This window comes from Theobroma cacao, chromosome 8, assembly GCF_000208745.1.
Source record: "Theobroma cacao cultivar B97-61/B2 chromosome 8, Criollo_cocoa_genome_V2, whole genome shotgun sequence".
Taxonomy (NCBI): domain Eukaryota; kingdom Viridiplantae; phylum Streptophyta; class Magnoliopsida; order Malvales; family Malvaceae; genus Theobroma; species Theobroma cacao.
In genome coordinates, this window is record NC_030857.1 from 3,874,162 (window position 1) to 3,891,920 (window position 17,759).

Here is a 17,759-nt window from a genome sequence, read left to right on the forward strand (position 1 = left end):
TATACTCTAGCACCTTTCGACGAAGACTCAACCTCTCCAAAATATCAACTTTTTCAACAGCACCTATCTATGATTAATCTATTGTTAATACCTTATTCTTTAGACATAACCTTCACCAATAACCATTAATACTTTCACTAACTTTATTACTTAGCCTCAAATTTGAAAATCAGTAGCTAAAATTTCTAACCCAACTATGAATGATATTACAACTAGTTGTTGACTTGAGCAACTTTATCTTGGAGAGCTCAAGAGTATCAAAGTCCCTCCAAAAACCTAAGTTTAGAGAGTGAAACGAATTTCTTATAACCCATAAGTTTTGAACATTAAAGCCACTATTTAGATGTTTCGAATGAAGAAACCTTACTTCTAGAAGTTTTTAGAATCAAAATCGGAATTTGGATATGATTTTCTTTTAACTTTTTAAGATTTAAAATCTTACGATATGAAATTATTTAATTTATTTTGTACAAAATAATCATTAATTTAAAATTAATCCAAAACTCGATCCAAGAGAGAACATTAATAAATGTCTAAAATCATTAATCATCCTAAAAATATGATTCTAAAAAAAACTTGAATCATAAATCACTGGTCGAGACCAAAGTGATCTTAAAATCAATCCCAATCTATGGACCCAAGACAGTCCTTCCTTGAACCATTGCTCACCTCTGATGTCCTAAAAACACTTTGTTGACGTAGACCTGAGTGGATTAGATTGTTACTTAGAATGACATAAAGCAGATGTGAACTAAGGGGAAAAAAAAAGGAAAAATTGATAACAGAATCGAGACAGGTCACTACCCGAACGTGGTCCCTTGCTAATATTATTGACTTAAAAGAAAAACAAATGTTATGAATAGAAATTCATGGAAAATTAATTCATTTTTACGTTAAATCTTTAGCTTTATAATTAATCACTTGTTCATGAAAATGTTATTGGGTTAATCTTTAAACCATATATATCTCTTGGCATTCAATATATGCCCACAAGCTTTTTTTTTCTTCATGGTTAATTAGGACAAAAAACCAAATTTGCTTGGCAGCAGCTATGGTGGTCGAGTGGGGGTAACCACTGGGTTAGAAATGGTTAGAGTGCAGGCTCGTGACCACAACAAAGTTGCAGTCAAAATCCAAGAATGGCACGTCTCAGTTAAGGGGACCCATCTCTCTTTTCTTTTTTTTTTTTTGGTTGCCATTCTCTATTCAGGAAAGCCATGAGCTGCTGGAGATAAGATACACTCAAACATGACTCGTGGGCTGCTCCAGACGAAGTCATACACACATGGCGTCCTTTTAAGCTCATATATTGTTCTTTGTCCCCTAATCTTTTACACCCTCCACCCCCCCCCACCCCCCCACCATCTATCTCTTCATTCATTATTCAGGACTCGCTTATTTTTCTTTTTATGAGGTTTACTTTCCATTCATTTCTTGTCCAATTCTTTGCAATTGGAGAGCTGTCAATGTTGAAATTTTGGAGAATATCGTTGTATTCAGGTGTCTGTCTATAATTGTTCCATTGAACTATAATGATACTTTGCCTGCGCGTAAAAAGTCTCCCATTTATGCGTGGAAAGTACAGGTTAATTAGATGAATGAATGTGACATGAAACAATGCCAATTATTAAACTCTTAAGTGCTGAAAGGCGGCAAGCAACAAGCCGAGAAGGGATCAGTGTACAAAGCAAACTTCTGCTTCTTGGTTTTCAGAATCTTCAGCAATGCAGCGTTTACTTTTTCCAGGATTTACCTCCTATTTCGTACATGAACCTAGCAGGTTTAGTTCAAGTCCAACTTCCCATGACCGTGATCAAGTACCAAAAAACTTCACGTTTCTATTCTAGCAGTCAATGCCAGATGAAAGAAATGACTCAAAGCCAGTCAACCCCATCTCAGCCTCGTGAATCCAAATTCCATTTCATTCAACAGACTGCTCAATAATTGAACTTCCAAATCCCATGCTTACGTATGCAACACCATATAAAGGAGTCGTTCCTCACATGTGAACACGAGAAACAAATCAGAAAGGGCGGAAAAAGAAAACAAAAGAAAAGACCTCCGCTCCAGATCTTGTCCAAGGCCAAGGCCAAATCTGAACAAAAATGGTTAGCAGCAAGACGCGGCTACCAGTGACACGTAATATACTCCAGCCAATAGTACAAAATTTTCCACAACATTTTCTTCTGTTATCTTGTCAACTTGGAGAGAAAGCGAGTAAAAGATTGAGTCAATAATAACATGCTGTCATTATCTGATTAATTTCGCATCATTTATTTAATATCTGGTTTCGAAAGCATTGTTGTCCCTTTGCAGAATATTTGCTATATTTCGACACGTTAATTAAATCTCTCGCGTATGGTATTTAATGTCTTTTTTCTGTCCATTGTTCTTCGACGTGGATGTCTGTACTCTTCCATCCTTTCGTTTAGTCCTTGAGCTTTGATTATATAGAACAACCATACGCCAAGTAATTAAAGCAAAGTACCGATCAAGTCCTCAGATAATGAATGTTTATTGACCCTTTTTGGCCATAGTACAAGGTTGAATTCCCATTCAGTCATCAAACCTGTCATTTGGATTTGCATGTTGTCCCAAATTAACCAAGTTTTCAAACCCAAACCAGAGCCAATGTTTTCATAGTCAAAAACTATCCGGGGTAAGGGAGTAGGGCAATTAACCAGTTAGGACTGCTGTACTGTACAATATATCAGAACAAAGGATCATGATTGTAAACCTGCCGATGCATAAGAAAGTCAGATTATCACTGTAGGGGATGTAAGAGGAGGCCAAAGTGTTCAAAGTGTTGTCACCTATGAAATTTAAAAGCCCCTCCATTATCTAAACAACAAAAGTCATGGAACTTATAATTATCAAAGCACGGTTCGCGGTTGAGCTATAAGGTTGCCAAATTCCATGGCTAATGTGAATAAAGACTTGGTGTATACTTAATTATGGTAGCATATTTGGAAAAGAGACTAACATAGAATAAAGCCAAAAAATGTTCTATTGGATCCGAGATATATGAAAAGATAACATCGTTTACTCCCTCCAACATTGGGGCCGACTCTCTTGTACAATAATTAAGAGTGATAATCGATGCACTAGCTAGGAATCACTAGTTCAACTCAATTAAGTTTAACTTTATTATTATTTTGTTCTTGCAATCTTCATGAACCATTGATTCAATTCTTAAACTTTGTAGTCGTGGAATGTTTAGAATTTATTAAAACAAGTCGGTTCGTAAAGCGAATTGTGAAACCTACTGCAATTATCATTATTAGATCACTTGGAAGTCAAGGTGTAGCGTGATTCACCAAAAACCTCATCAAAGCATCCATTACCGTAACTTTTGAGCACTTAACGCATCAAAATGATCTTCGCCTGCATCTGATACCCGCCAACAACGCATCTGGAGGGGTCAATCAAATTTCTAATTACGTGTGTTCCTCAGTGTCTTGGGGAAAAGTTGATAGCACTCTAAACCCAAAATTAGCAGGGAACCGACTAAGCAAAGGAAAGTGCAAGGAGGGGGAAGGAAGTGGCATAGTCAAATCACAATGGATGGTTACCATGTAAAACATATTCCCCAAAACCAAAGTGTGGGGACCGGCCCTTATGAGAAGACCCCGAAAGCACGAACGACGACCATCGATTGTGCCCAAAAACCTTTTAATTTCCACTCCCACGCTCCAACCAAGCCCTATATATGCTCGCTTCTCTGTAAACTCTGTATCATTTCCTTATAGGCTAAAGCCAGTTTTATTTTCCTTTCCTCTCCTGTCCTATATATCATCCCATAGCGCTTCAGTCATAATTTCTAGCCTACCCTGTTTCGACATTTGCCACAAACCAACGCTGCCGTTTGACCTTTGCCTTCAACATTCTACTTTCTTTATTACTGCCCCACTTTTTCCAAAAATATAGTCTTCTCTTCAATAACTATTTTAGCTTGAACAGTTCAGAGAGTTTTAGAAAAGAGAGACAGGGATGGCCAGAGAGATGCAAAAGACCAGCATGTTCATTGAGCAAAACCCTGGAGATTATGAGAATGGAGATATCCAGAAGAACTTGGATGATGATGGTCGAGTCAAGAGAACCGGTAGTTATTCCCCCCGCAATGCTTATTATCCTTCTTTGCATGTTTTTTTTTTTCTGTGTCAATGTTTTATGGGGGTTATAAATTTTTCTTAGATGTGGCTTTGGTTTTGATTTGAAGGGACTTGGCTTACTGCAAGTGCTCATATTATTACTGCTGTGATTGGTTCTGGAGTGCTGTCTCTTGCATGGGCCATCGCCCAGTTGGGATGGGTGGCTGGACCAGCTGTTCTCATGGCTTTCTCCTTCATCACCTACTTCACCTCCACCCTTCTTGTTGATTGCTATAGGGCTCCTGACCCTGTCCATGGAAAGAGAAACTACACCTACATGGATGTTGTTAGAGCTTACTTAGGTACTAATATCAGCAGTCAATCTTCACATTAATTAATACTATAAGTGATTGTTTACCTTGTTTGATTTATGCTCCTACCTCTTTAACTTGTTTAAAGTTCCATGAAAATATATTTTATAGAGAAATTGCTTCCTTCCCCATGTAGATATTTCTTTTCAATATCCAAAATTCAACTGTGTTTGTCAGGATGATTAATGAAACAGCAAATTAATGCTTCTGTTTTTTCTTTTTCTTTTTCTTTTTCCAGGAGGAAGAAAAGTCCAGCTATGTGGATTGGCTCAGTATGGAAATCTTATTGGCGTAACCATTGGTTACACTATCACAGCATCAATTAGCATGGTGTAAGTATAGTCAACAGAACTGACTTTGAAAATTTGAAATTCTCTTTCTTATAAACTACTCTTTTTGACTAATGCATTGAAATTTATAGTGACGATGATTTTGTAATTGTTCTTTTGTTGTCTGCCGTTCCATTGTTATCAGGGCCGTCAAAAGGTCAAATTGCTTCCACAAGCACGGCCATCATGTGAAGTGCCAAACCTCAAACTACCCTTTCATGGTCATCTTCGCTTGCATCCAGATCGTTCTCAGCCAAATCCCAAACTTCCACAAGCTTTCATGGCTCTCTATTCTCGCGGCCATCATGTCTTTTGCTTATTCTTCCATTGGCCTTGGACTCTCCATAGCCACAGTTGCAGGTAACAGGGAGAAAGATAGAAAAAGCTCGCATATCCACATAAACAAACAAACAAACAAAATCATTAATTAATTTCGTTTCTGTTTATTCAGTTCGATTGAGTGGCTTGAATTTCATCTAAACCTAATTTGTTTCCCTGAAATCAACATCAAGGTGGGGGACATGTAAGGACAAGCTTAACTGGAGTGACAGTAGGTGTGGACGTGTCAGGATCTGAAAAGGTTTGGAGGACATTCCAAGCTATCGGGGACATTGCCTTTGCCTATGCCTACTCCACCGTCCTCATTGAGATTCAGGCAAGTATACTTCCAGCCTCACACATTAATTAATTTATTTAACTTCAAACACACACACACACACACAACATTCTATTTATATATATATATTATATATATATATATATATATTATATTATATTTACCAGTATCTAAATATANTATATATATATATTTACACACATATATATATAGTATGCAAGTAGGTATATGTATTAATAGTGCTGGTATGTAGGTCGCATGGTAGGTATATGTATAACATTAGTACAGTATATACTTTAAGAAAAAATGGTAATGAACAAGATCATGTGATGAATGCATGGAGGTTGAAATGTGTGCCTGATTAAATGTCGGCATGAAATGGTGGTTGTTTACCCTATTTTTTTTCCCCAGATTCCTGCACATAAAGAACAAGTACAACCCTTCAAAAATGAAAGGATTGTTGTTAGGTATTTTGATTAGTTTATGGGGTGTACCCAAGAACCCAGCATGTGAAATTATACGTGTAAGAATCTTTAAAAGGTGTATAGTAGCAAAAAACAAAGGGAGGCTTGGAATGTTTAGTAAAAAAGGACACCTAAAACATGAAAACTGCCTTTCTTTCGGTGGCGGTCCTGAGATGTGGGGGCCAGTGGTAGTAGGAATTAGGAAGAGGCAAGTTACGTTTTCAGCTTGAATTTTTCAGCTCTTGGGATGAATGTTCAGAGATGGGGGGCTGTGGGGGGAAATATTATATAATAATAAATCAAAGAAGTTTGTCGAACGAAACAGGAAGAGTTACTGTAGGATGACGAGTTACGAAGATTCCTATGGACCATATCTGGTGGACCATACTGTTTTCAGAACTTGGGCCACTGCTTCTGTTGGCTTTTTTTCAAAAAGGACGAAGTGACAGCCCCATTTGTGCTCTTTCCAATTCGATCTTTCCTTGTCCACCATCCTTTTAAAAGTGTGCTATGAATTATCATGAACACTATTACAGCCGATTGTGACGTCCAATCTAGTTGAGTCTCAATTTTCCGGTCTCATCTTAAAAACGAATGACCTTTTTCTGAAGTGCAGCCTCTCGATTCGTCGCAATAGATAGGAACTAGTACTTCCATTGGGAAAACAATTTCTTTTTTTTTTTTGCTGGTATAGCTGAGAAATATGGAACTTTATGATTGCAGGACACGATCAAATCGAGCCCACCAGAGAACAAATCCATGAAGAGAGCAACTAGCATTGGTGTATCAACAACTACTTTATTCTATGTCCTTTGCGGCCTTGTTGGTTATGCAGCATTCGGAAACGATGCACCAGGAAATTTCCTGACCGGGTTCGGTTTCTATGAACCCTTTTGGATGATTGACTTTGCTAACGTCTGCATCGCCGTCCATCTTATTGGTGCATACCAGGTAATACCTACAATCCGTGGAACATGTTCCTGTGAAACAATATCACTACTATTCACCTTTGCTTAACTTGATTGACATGCATCCAGGTTTTCTGCCAACCATTATTCGGGTTCGTCGAGGGGTGGTGCGCCGGACACTGGCCCGACAACAAGTTCATTACAAGTGAACATGCTGTTGATGTTCCGTTGTACGGTATTTACTATATCAACTTCTTCAGGTTGGTGTGGAGGACAGCATACGTTATTGTGACTGCCGTGGCAGCCATGATATTCCCCTTCTTCAACGACTTCTTGGGTCTTATCGGAGCAGCCTCGTTTTGGCCACTGACTGTCTACTTCCCCATCGAGATGCACATTGCACAGACGAAAATGCCCAAGTACTCGTTCAGGTGGATGTGGCTGAAGATACTGAGCTGGGCCTGCTTGATAGTATCACTCATTGCTGCAGCTGGATCTATTCAAGGACTGGCGCAAAGCCTCAAGGCATACAGGCCCTTTCAGACTCAGGAATGATATTCCTTACCCACAGCCTTATTCTCTCAAATATGTAAAATTTTTCAATAAGAAAGAATTTGTGCAAATTGTATTTTGTTCTGTGTTGCAAATGCAAATCTGCTTGTAATGTGTTCCCTACTGAAAAAGAATGCTAAGACAAAATTTCTGCTATGGTGCTACCATAATCTTGATAGCAAAAGCACTTTTAAAGCACCACCCAAATGGGTGAGTGATCTAGCAAAGTCAACGATGCACGAAATTTCTCTCATTAACCAATAAGTTTTATATCAAGTTAATTCAACATCATATTAAACATAGTATTTTAATTGTTGCACAAATCATTGCCATGTCATCGACACATGAACTCTTTCACTGGTTCATGTCGACAGTGTCAGAGTTAGTCCTTATTTGAACTGAAATCGCGAATACAAGATCAAAATGTGTAAAATTTTGATACAGGAAAAATGCAATTTCTGTTGAAGTATATGAACAGGATAAGTAATTCTATCATTACAGGACAAAACGGTTATCTCCGACAAAGAATTCAGTCAACAAAAACACTCAGCACATGATCATGGGAAAGCTGATTGTACCACGTCAACGTGGAATCAACCCCTTATAGATACGAATGCATTGACCATGTGTTTGTTACACAGCACTATCATTGGCAAACAGCAGCATCTAAAATTAGTATAATTATATTTATCAAGACAATCAAAAAGTCAGATGTTCTCTACTGTATATATAGCTAACAATTACCTCAGTTATTTGACATCAAAAGCAACAAAACAAGCGACCATGTTTGATGATGTGCCTAAAAAGTATTTACATATCACAGTCTATTGAAGCCTCATCCAATCCAAATGTTTATGTAAGTCAAAATAGTTTCCTTCTCAACTTTTAAAACCCGAAGTACAAATCGATCACTAGTGTAATTCCTCATGTGAGATTAAAGAGGAATGCTTTACAGAAGGAACTAATTAATCTACAAAGTATGATATCAATCCCTAGCTAGTTTAAAAAAGTACCGGCATACTCACAAAACTGTGAAATCAGAATCCCTGGCAGTCTGCAATCAGTAATAAAACACCTTGTAATAAACATATCAAGTAGAAACGTACAAAGCATCACATATATCCAGTTTCAATAACCAAATAAAAGAAGTTACATAGATTATTACCTTAATTTAGTTCACGAAGATTCTGTCTCACTCATTACAAAAGCCTGAATTAGAGACTGGGCTGCATGGGTTTGTTCCGGTGTTCCAGATATTATAATCACTGTTTCTGTTGCCGCGGGCTTGGGGTCAGTAATTGTAATTTTTGCATCAGAAATCTGCAACAGTGATATTGTTATTGAAAATTTATAAAGCTATTGTTTGAATGTAGTTATCATTTGGAGTAATGCATAAAAAATTATTATTTTTAGGGAGTTATCCTGTAAATATAAGTGAAAAATGCAGCTGAGGACTGTAGGTACTTATTGCCATACTCTTAAATGACAACAAGATCAATGGCCTTAAAAGGTGAAAAAAATCAAGTATAACAAAGAAAAAAAAGCCCATGCCCTAATTTCTCTCTACTGACGAGTATAGAAGTGTAAAAAAGCACAATTATGGATCTCTGCATGCCCCTACTGTTATTAACTGAATTTCTATTCTTTTAATTTAAGGTAGTGAGTCTAAATTAGCTTCCTTTTCCGTATCAGGGAAGGAAAGCATGATAAGAAAAGATGAAGTACCAGATTCATTAACATACCTGACGTATCTGTTTCAAACATGCACCATCTTCTCCATATATTGTAGGAACAAGAGAACGAGGAACAACAACTTCAATGGTGGTGCTTGTAATAATAGCTGGTTGGCTTCCTCTACATATCCAGAGATTAAGGGAAACAACAAAACAATTGAGACATTGCCATAAGAAAACTTGTAAACTAATACAACTACTAACAGCTAAATTTTGATTGATTTACCCTCCAAAACCAGAAATTCTTCGGTGGGGAGGTCCAGCAAAATCTGGCATGCCTATAAATCCCTACAAATAAACACAGGAACACAAAATAAATTCACATCTTAAATAAGATTGTCACAAAATCTATTTAGTCTATCAACCTACTGCTTTACAATTTGTTTCTCCCATTTCAAATTTTAGAGCCGTCACCAACATTTTGTCATATAATTCCAATAACCAGATGCAAAGAAGTAAACCACTACTATTAAATCTCATGGCAACCGAAAATACTCGAGAAAGGCTCATGTTGCTTAGCTATATGTGTAAAGAAAAACTTTGCCTTGCAAGGCACGCAATATCACCCCAATACCTGAGGGGCCCATGCTTTTCTTTCAGATATATGGGGAGGCATGCCTGGTCGATGAATATTGCGCATGAAAGGAGGATCATCATGGGGATGAAAACCACCATGTGGAGGTGGGCCACCAAAAGCATCAAAATGGTGAAATGGACCTAATCCTGGAGGTGAAAATTCCCTCCTTCCCATAAATGAAGGGAATGGGGGTCCTTGATCCAGGAAGGCAGGATTCGAAGGATGGTTAATAGACGGGAATGCATCACGAAAGAAATGATGCCGCAGCCTAGTTGTTATTTGCAAAAGAGCCTCACAAACAGTGTCATGTTCTCCATTAATCTGCCATAACAAAATAAAGAATCAAAATGAGCAAGCCCAACCTGAATCTGAAACTAAACTATGCTGGATCAAAATGCAAGCAAAGATATGTTTCACCATAAGTAGATAACATACACAAATACTTCATTACAGTCAACAACAAGATATTGTTACCATCTTTGTAAAAAACCAACGATAATAACACCAAAATTTCCAAAGTTATACATCTTAAGAAAAACACATAAGCACACCTGAACAACTTCTTCACCTTCTGAAGCACACTTTGGAACCTGATCCTTTCCCAATATACGAATATGAGCCCCAGACGACTTCCTCATTTCAGCTATGATGGCACCACCCTTGCCAAGGAGACAACCAATTTGATTTGATGATACAAGAAGCCTGGCCATCAAAGACTTGTCTTTGCTATCAGGTATAGCCCTATTTATCCTGGTATGCACACGGAATACTGCATCTTGTGCTGCTGATATCCTATCATCTGGGTGCTGAAATAATTATTTAACATCAGTAAATCAAAAACCACTGTAATACTAACAACTTAGATAATCAAGAAATAGAAGATTAAATTTTCAAAATCTTGTCATATTTAAACATATCCAGAGAGCAAAATCATACCGCTGGACCAGATATGACAATTATGCGGTCCTCCGAATCAGAAATACCTTCCACAACTTTGATCTCGCAGCCTGTCTCTTGCTGAAGAGTCTTAATTATTGCTCCTCCCTTTCCGATAACACCACCTACTCTTTCATGATGACACAATAACCGGAATGTTAGCATTTCCATAGAAGGCATCATTCTGCCAGGGATAAGAGGCGGAACAGCTGAATGAATATCAACGTCCCGTGGCCCTGCAGCAAAAGGTGGTCCTTGAGAACTAAAAGAATGGTTTGGTGGTGGGTGAACTTCAGGCCTAGGACCAAATGAATGGGATGACTGCCCTGTTGGGTTGAGAGGGGAAGAGTCATGATCCCGAGGTGGATTTTCTATAAGCTGTTGAGAAATGGATTGAAGAGCTTTCCTAACTGCAGCAACCTCCCCCGTGATCTACAGCACAACCACAGAAGATAATGTCAAAAGTCCATAACAAATTATAAATGATACCTAATTCACATGTGGAATCATATGATAAAAAGTTTAAAGCTAGCAACAGCACTATAATCAAGGTTCAAGTCTCAAATAATTGTCACAAAACAAAAACAGGACTATGAAACCTAGCATCACTTCAATTTACATTCACCAAACTATATGGCACATTTGTAATAATAAGAGTAATATGGGAATTGAACATAAGGTACCTGAACTAGTTCATCAGAAGCTGTAGCACATGGAGGAAGTTTGTCTCTAGGAAGAATTCGAATCTGTGCCCCACTTTCGGCAGACATTTGCTTAATTACACTGCCACCTTTGCCAAAAAGGCAGCCAACTTGACTAGAAAGAACAAGTAACCTTAAAACCATCGTGAAAGACTTAACAGTTTCCTCATCAACTCCACCTAAATCTGGCTCTGCTTCAATTATTCTTTCAAAAACAAGTAACAAGGCCTTCTGCACATATGAAGTTTCCTTTACAGATTTCAAATCTTTCACAGGATCAGAAATCTTATCATCATTGTTTTCACCATTTTCCTTTTCTTCATCACTCTGATTGGCTGCATTAGCCTCTTCACCACCATCCTCCTTCCCCTGCTCGATACTAACTCCAGCCTCTTTATCAGAAGATTCAGAACCCATGATGACAACTACTCTCTCATCACAACCAGGGATGACTTCCTCAACTTTGACCTTTGCACCAGTTTCTTGACGAATTTGTGATATGATGGTGCCACCTTTGCCAATGACACTACCAGTTTTAGATGCAGGACATAGTACACGAAAAACAATACCACCAGGCAAAATTTTTGATTGCCCTGACTTTTGCAACTTTCTTTTCCCATTTGTCTCTGAAGGGTTCCTATCATGTGGTCTCTTAGAAGGCGTCAAAGGGGTAGACATGGTTGAGAAGTATGTGAAAATACCTGTTTTACATACATTCAAATGCAAATAAGAATTCCATAAAACAAAATTGGAACCTACAAAGAAAACATGACCAAAGTTCTTATCAGGATTATTCAGAAAATAATAAAAAAAAAATCCATATCTTGCACATTAGGCTGCCCTTGAACGCTTAGAATATCAAAATGTGAAAAAACAAACATGTCAACTTATGTTCACCAGGCAATCTCCAATCTTTTCCAGATAACCAAACGCAATCAAACATTGCTGCCCAACTTTAAGGTAAAAACAAAGAATTAAAACTTCTGAATTAGTTAGTCCGTAATGTCGCTCAAGTTTGGTAGAAGGGTAAAAGTTTTAGACAGACGAGCATGAGCTTGAAGATTCAAGCCTAAAGAACTAGGATTACTTTCATTCCATCACTCCCAATAACACATTTTCTTGAAACTTATATTACATACATTTGTATTAATCTCAAACACACTACACCACTGGTAAAGAAAAAGTCATAGCTTCCTAATCCACGGATTACTCCTATTCTCACAATTACTATGAGTTCTACAGTCTGGGGCTAACTAATGAACTCCGGATAAAGTCGAAGCTTTAAAATAATAGGGAATTCAAACTTTTAGGATCCTTTAACACTGAATTCGAGACTTAAAATTTATGGTAGAACAAACGAACAAACGAACAAACTCTAACCATAATTCATTAAAATAATAAACATTAACCAAAAAAAAAAAACGAGAATATTAAGTAGGTGAAGAACGAAATAAACTCACCGTTTATTCGACCATCCAAAGAAGCAAAACCCAAAAGGAAAATTAATTTACTGATAGCTTCGGGAGCAATGAAGATTGAGAATGGACGAGATTCAAACTAGAGATCCTTAGATTCTTGGACTAGGTTTCTGTAGTACTACTTTTCATTTTTGCCTGTTTTTGTGACTTGATGGGCCGGGTACAGATGGATTTTCCTGTTCGGATTATGGGCCTTTTGTTTTACAGGATACACGGGCTCACTCAATCAGCCCATGTCAATGAGTTGTTACTTGGTTAAATAATAATGTGTCCATCGTCTACGTCATAAAAGCTACCAATTAATACTTTAAAAAGTTACTAATTTAAAAAAAGTTTAAACAAGTTTTTTTTAATAATTCAAACGAAAAACTTCATTAATCATCAGAAACATTGATACAATAAGACATACTCTTACTAGACATAAACAGCTTAACTCTAGCTTTTGTCAACTCTAACATCTTGCAGAAAGAACCTTATTGAAATCTCTTTTCATAATAAAATCCAATGAGATAAAATTCATGAAAAAAAATATATCTTTTTGTACATGTCTATTACATTAATCAAGAGATCTTGTATCCCTTCCATCACAACCAAGCTATTAGCTACAGCTCACGTATATCTTGCAACACAATTTTTGCTATGTTGTTTGGCATATCTGCTACATTTGTCCAAAAGACTTCACCACCCATCAGTGTCTTTGCACGTTGAGCCAAGGAATGCGCTGCTTTGTTGGCCCCTCTGACACAAATAACTAATTACTTGACAAGAAATCCTTTCTAACAGCAACAAGCAATCTTCCGCGATGTGGCCCAGCTGACCTGTACTTCCACGGCTTTTCACCCAATGATTCACCTCTTTGTAATCAATCTCTGCTTCACTCATATAGATTCCTTGTTGATAACAGATCAATAGAGCCCAGGCTAAAGCCTTTAGCTCGGCTTCCACTACAGTTGTGACATGAGGTGTGGGCTTCGAACCTGCTAAAATCACATCCCCGTTCTGTTTTTACACGTTGAATCCAACCCTTAATTTACAGTCTCCATGTGAATGAAACAAAGCCGCATCAGCATTTAACTCAACAGTAGTCGGCCCGCACCATACCTCACATGTAATCTCATCTCATGTCCAACATCCCGTGAATTTCCATGCGTGCAAGAAGCCTTGCGAAACTGATGAAGTATGTCCAAACCAATCTCCACCACTGCCATTGGACTAGATGCAAATTATAAGCTAAAGTAGATACTTGGGTTTGTAGCCTTCAACCTTGTTTAGCTAGCATAGTTAAATTAAATTTCTTTGTATTTCTAAAACCCATGCCCCTATAATGTTTTGATTTGCACATAAATTTCCAACTCTTCCAATAAATTTTATAATCCTTAACATTACCTCTTCATAATATGAGTCAATTTCAGCATAAAAAGTGTCTGGTAATTTAAAACAACTCATGACATAAATTGGGATCGCTTGGGTCATGGCTTGTATTCTTTTATTATATTTAATCAAATTTTTATATTTTTATTTTAAATCAAATAAATTTTTATAATTAATAGTTCATTAAATGTTGTCAGTTAAAATACTATTTATCATTCTATGAAACGCGATGCTAACACAGTATATTAACATGTCATAATAGACAATGATGTGATATGATAATATAATTACATGATATTTTTAACTTTTCACATTAGCATCACATTTGCATTTTTATTAATAACAATTAATCAACTATTAATCATAAAAATTTAGTTAAATGAAATTAAAATACAAAAATTTATTAATTTTTTAAAAATAATATAAGATTTTTTTCAAACATTATATCAAAAGTTATTTATAACAAGTTATAATGAATTTTGAATGATAACTCATTGCCCATCACTTGAAAAGTGATGAATGTGGAAAGTTTTCAATCTCTCAAATCTGAAGCATTGTGATTGTTGGAGAAATCAATTTCAATAAACAAATAAATAGTTTGGGAAAAAGAAAGATTATTAAGAGAGGGAAGAGAAAATGGTGCAAGAAGATGAAACGATACCACGTTTAACAAAAAAAACGTAATACATTGATATAACATAATTATATAGTTACGTGATATTGCAATGAATATTGATTACCCATAAGTAAAAAAGTGATGAATGTGGAAAGTGTTAATCCTCAAATTTGAATCATTGTATTTGTTAGAGAAATCAATTTTAAGAAACAAATAAATACTTTGGGAAAACTATAGATTATTAAGAGAGGGAAGAGAAATGGATGCAAAAAGACGAAATGGTGCAACTTTAACAAAAAAAATATAATATGCTGATATGACGTGATCATATAATTATATAATATTTTTAAATTTTTATGCTATTTTCATGTAACTATAAATATTAATTACATTTTTATCAATTATAATTAATCAACTATTAGTTATACAAATTTAAATAAATTTAATTAAAAATAAAAATTTATTTGAAAATTTTTAAATAATTTAAAAAAAATTTCAAATATTATACCAAAATTTATTTATAACAAGCTAAAATAAATATTGAACTAAAACTCATTACCAATCACTAGAAAAGTAATGATTGTGGACAATCATAAAATTTGAAATATTGTGATTGTTGGAGAAAACAAATAAATACCTTTGGGAAAAAAGAAAGATTACTAAGAAGGGGCATTTTTAAAAACAAAAATGTTTTTAAAAATAGCATTTTTATAATTTTAACTATTTTTAATCAAATTAGACAAAATTACTTTTAATGAAATTACACGTTTTGACGTTACACGCCATATACAAAAATATGTTACACGCCATGATTAGGTTATTACACGTCATGTACAAAAACATGTGACACGTCATGATTAGGTTGTTACACACCATGTACAGAAACATGTGACACTCCATGGTTAAGTTGTTACACGTCATGTTGAAATAATATTGTCGTTACACGTCATATACAAAAACATATTACACGCTATGGTTAAAAAATGTTGTTACACACCATGTTAAAAAAATATTATTGTTACACGTCATATTCAAAAACATTTATTACACTTTAATGTATAAAATGTTATTATTACTTACGAACCAAAATTTCAAATCCTCTCAACTCTCTTCATTTCTTTTTTTTTTTTTTACAATTTGACAACGATTAAAGTGTTTCTAATATATTTTCATAAATCAAAATATAAATTTTCTTATCTAAAACATCTATTTCAACTAAAAATAAAAAAAATTATTTTGAAAACTTAGGTTTATAAATTTCCATTTTTTGAGTTTATTGGTGTCTAGGTCCTGAATTGATTCAATTAAAAGCTATATCAAACATCTGTGATTATTTTTACCGTTTTACTTTTACTCAAAATACTTAAAAATCAAAATTTTCAAATACCCACCCACTCAAGCATATCAAAACCATTGTTTGGTGTATTGAAAGCGCAAGAAAGAGAAATCTGAAAATGCGGGAGAGAAAAATTGGAAGTATAGCAATCGAATGTCAAACAGAGAAATTGATAAATTTTGAGAGACTGAGATGGTGAGAGAAAAATCAGAAACACAAATAGAGAGAAATTGTGATGAATGGTTTAATTTATTTGAAATAGTTTTAAGGATATTTTTGTCAAGTCATGGCTAAATATGACTAAAAACAATTAAACTTATTTTGATAGTTATTTTTAAAATGTCTTTATCAATAAAGACTATTCCTCGTAATTTTCTCTACTAAAAAAGTGAAGAGAAAATGATGCAAAAAGATGAAACGGTGCAATTATTGAATAAAAAGAGTAGTATTTTGATACAGTTATTTGATATTTTTCACCTTTCACTTTAATGTCACATTACATAGTTATAAATATTATTTATATTTTTATTAATAACAGTTAATCAATTATTAATTAGTTAAACATAATTAATAAAAAAAATAATTTTTTTCAAACATTAAATGTTGAATGATAACTGATTACATATAACTAGAATAAAAATATTAGATAATAACTCATTACTTATCACTAGAAAAGTAATAAACGTGAAAAGTAATCAATATTCGAAATCGAAACGTTATGATTTTTGAAAAAATAAATTTAAAAAAACAAATAAATACCTTATAAAAAGAAAAATTATTAAGACAAGAGAAAGAAAGAAATGAAAAAGACATTTAACCATGGTAACATCCAAATAATGGAGACTTTTTTTCTCAATTTTTGTGGGATTTCTTAAGTAGTTGCTCGTGGTTGACCACACTTTTTTCTCTTCTATCTAGTCGTATCAATGACTTCTCGTATAATTCATGACTCACCAACAAGTCATTTGAGATTGATATGAACTAAAACAAAGGATGGGAGAAGTGAGGAGAATGAAACAAAGACAAGACTACACCATTGACTTTAATTGAGCTTTGTATTTTTCCAAATTCAAAACGGTTGTAACCTGCTTGTTGGTTCATACTTTGTATTTTCTTTTTAATTCTTTGATTGGATTGAAAATTCTTTCTTGTTTTAGAAAAAAAAAAACTCATGATAAAGACCTCATGACTTGCACGAAAAGTAAATAAAAGAAAAAATAGAGTGCATAAATTGATTTAAATTAATTTAATGATAAGGATAGAAATTTGATAAATTACTTAACAAAAACAAAAGATGAGCATTTTAAGGTGAAAAAGAAATAGATAAATAAGAAAAAATAAAATATTAATATATGAAATTCCTGAATTCTAACCATTTTTTTTTCTAAAGTTGAAAACGCGCTATTTTTTAATGCAAGTTTAATTGTCAACTCGATTAATTAAGAATTAAGGAGAAGAAGAAAGAAAGTCAAAAGTTAGGAATTTTTTTTGGTCATCCAAAAATTTCCAAGTCGCGAAAGAGCTTCTCTGTCTTTTTTTTTTAATTATTTTTTAATTTTCAAATTTCTTTGGGCCAAAGAAAGAAACAAATCGGCAGACAAGCCCAATTGACGTGGCACAATAAAGTACGAGGAGCTGAAAAAGCAACTTAGCCAGCAAGTTTGTTCTGAACAACTCTTC

The 17,759-nt window shown here is 34.9% G+C and overlaps 2 protein-coding genes across 2 annotated transcripts; one reads left to right on the top strand and one right to left on the bottom strand.

Annotated features, from left to right (window-relative positions):
* Nucleotides 3,619–7,487, top strand: LOC18591895 (amino acid permease 6). The gene is made up of 7 exons (XM_007018313.2): nucleotides 3,619–4,102; nucleotides 4,220–4,453; nucleotides 4,701–4,794; nucleotides 4,937–5,151; nucleotides 5,304–5,446; nucleotides 6,595–6,822; nucleotides 6,909–7,487. The coding sequence occupies exons 1-7, from the start codon at nucleotides 3,991–3,993 to the stop codon at nucleotides 7,332–7,334; spliced, it is 1,452 nt and encodes a 483-aa protein (XP_007018375.2). The 5' UTR covers nucleotides 3,619–3,990; the 3' UTR covers nucleotides 7,335–7,487.
* On the bottom strand, nucleotides 8,033–12,869 carry LOC18591896 (KH domain-containing protein HEN4). The gene is made up of 9 exons (XM_018126346.1): nucleotides 12,739–12,869; nucleotides 11,261–11,979; nucleotides 10,578–11,009; nucleotides 10,193–10,447; nucleotides 9,639–9,962; nucleotides 9,291–9,352; nucleotides 9,074–9,185; nucleotides 8,497–8,651; nucleotides 8,033–8,385 (listed from the first exon to the last, which is right to left on the bottom strand). The coding sequence occupies exons 2-8, from the start codon at nucleotides 11,954–11,956 to the stop codon at nucleotides 8,508–8,510; spliced, it is 2,025 nt and encodes a 674-aa protein (XP_017981835.1). The 5' UTR covers nucleotides 11,957–11,979; nucleotides 12,739–12,869; the 3' UTR covers nucleotides 8,033–8,385; nucleotides 8,497–8,507.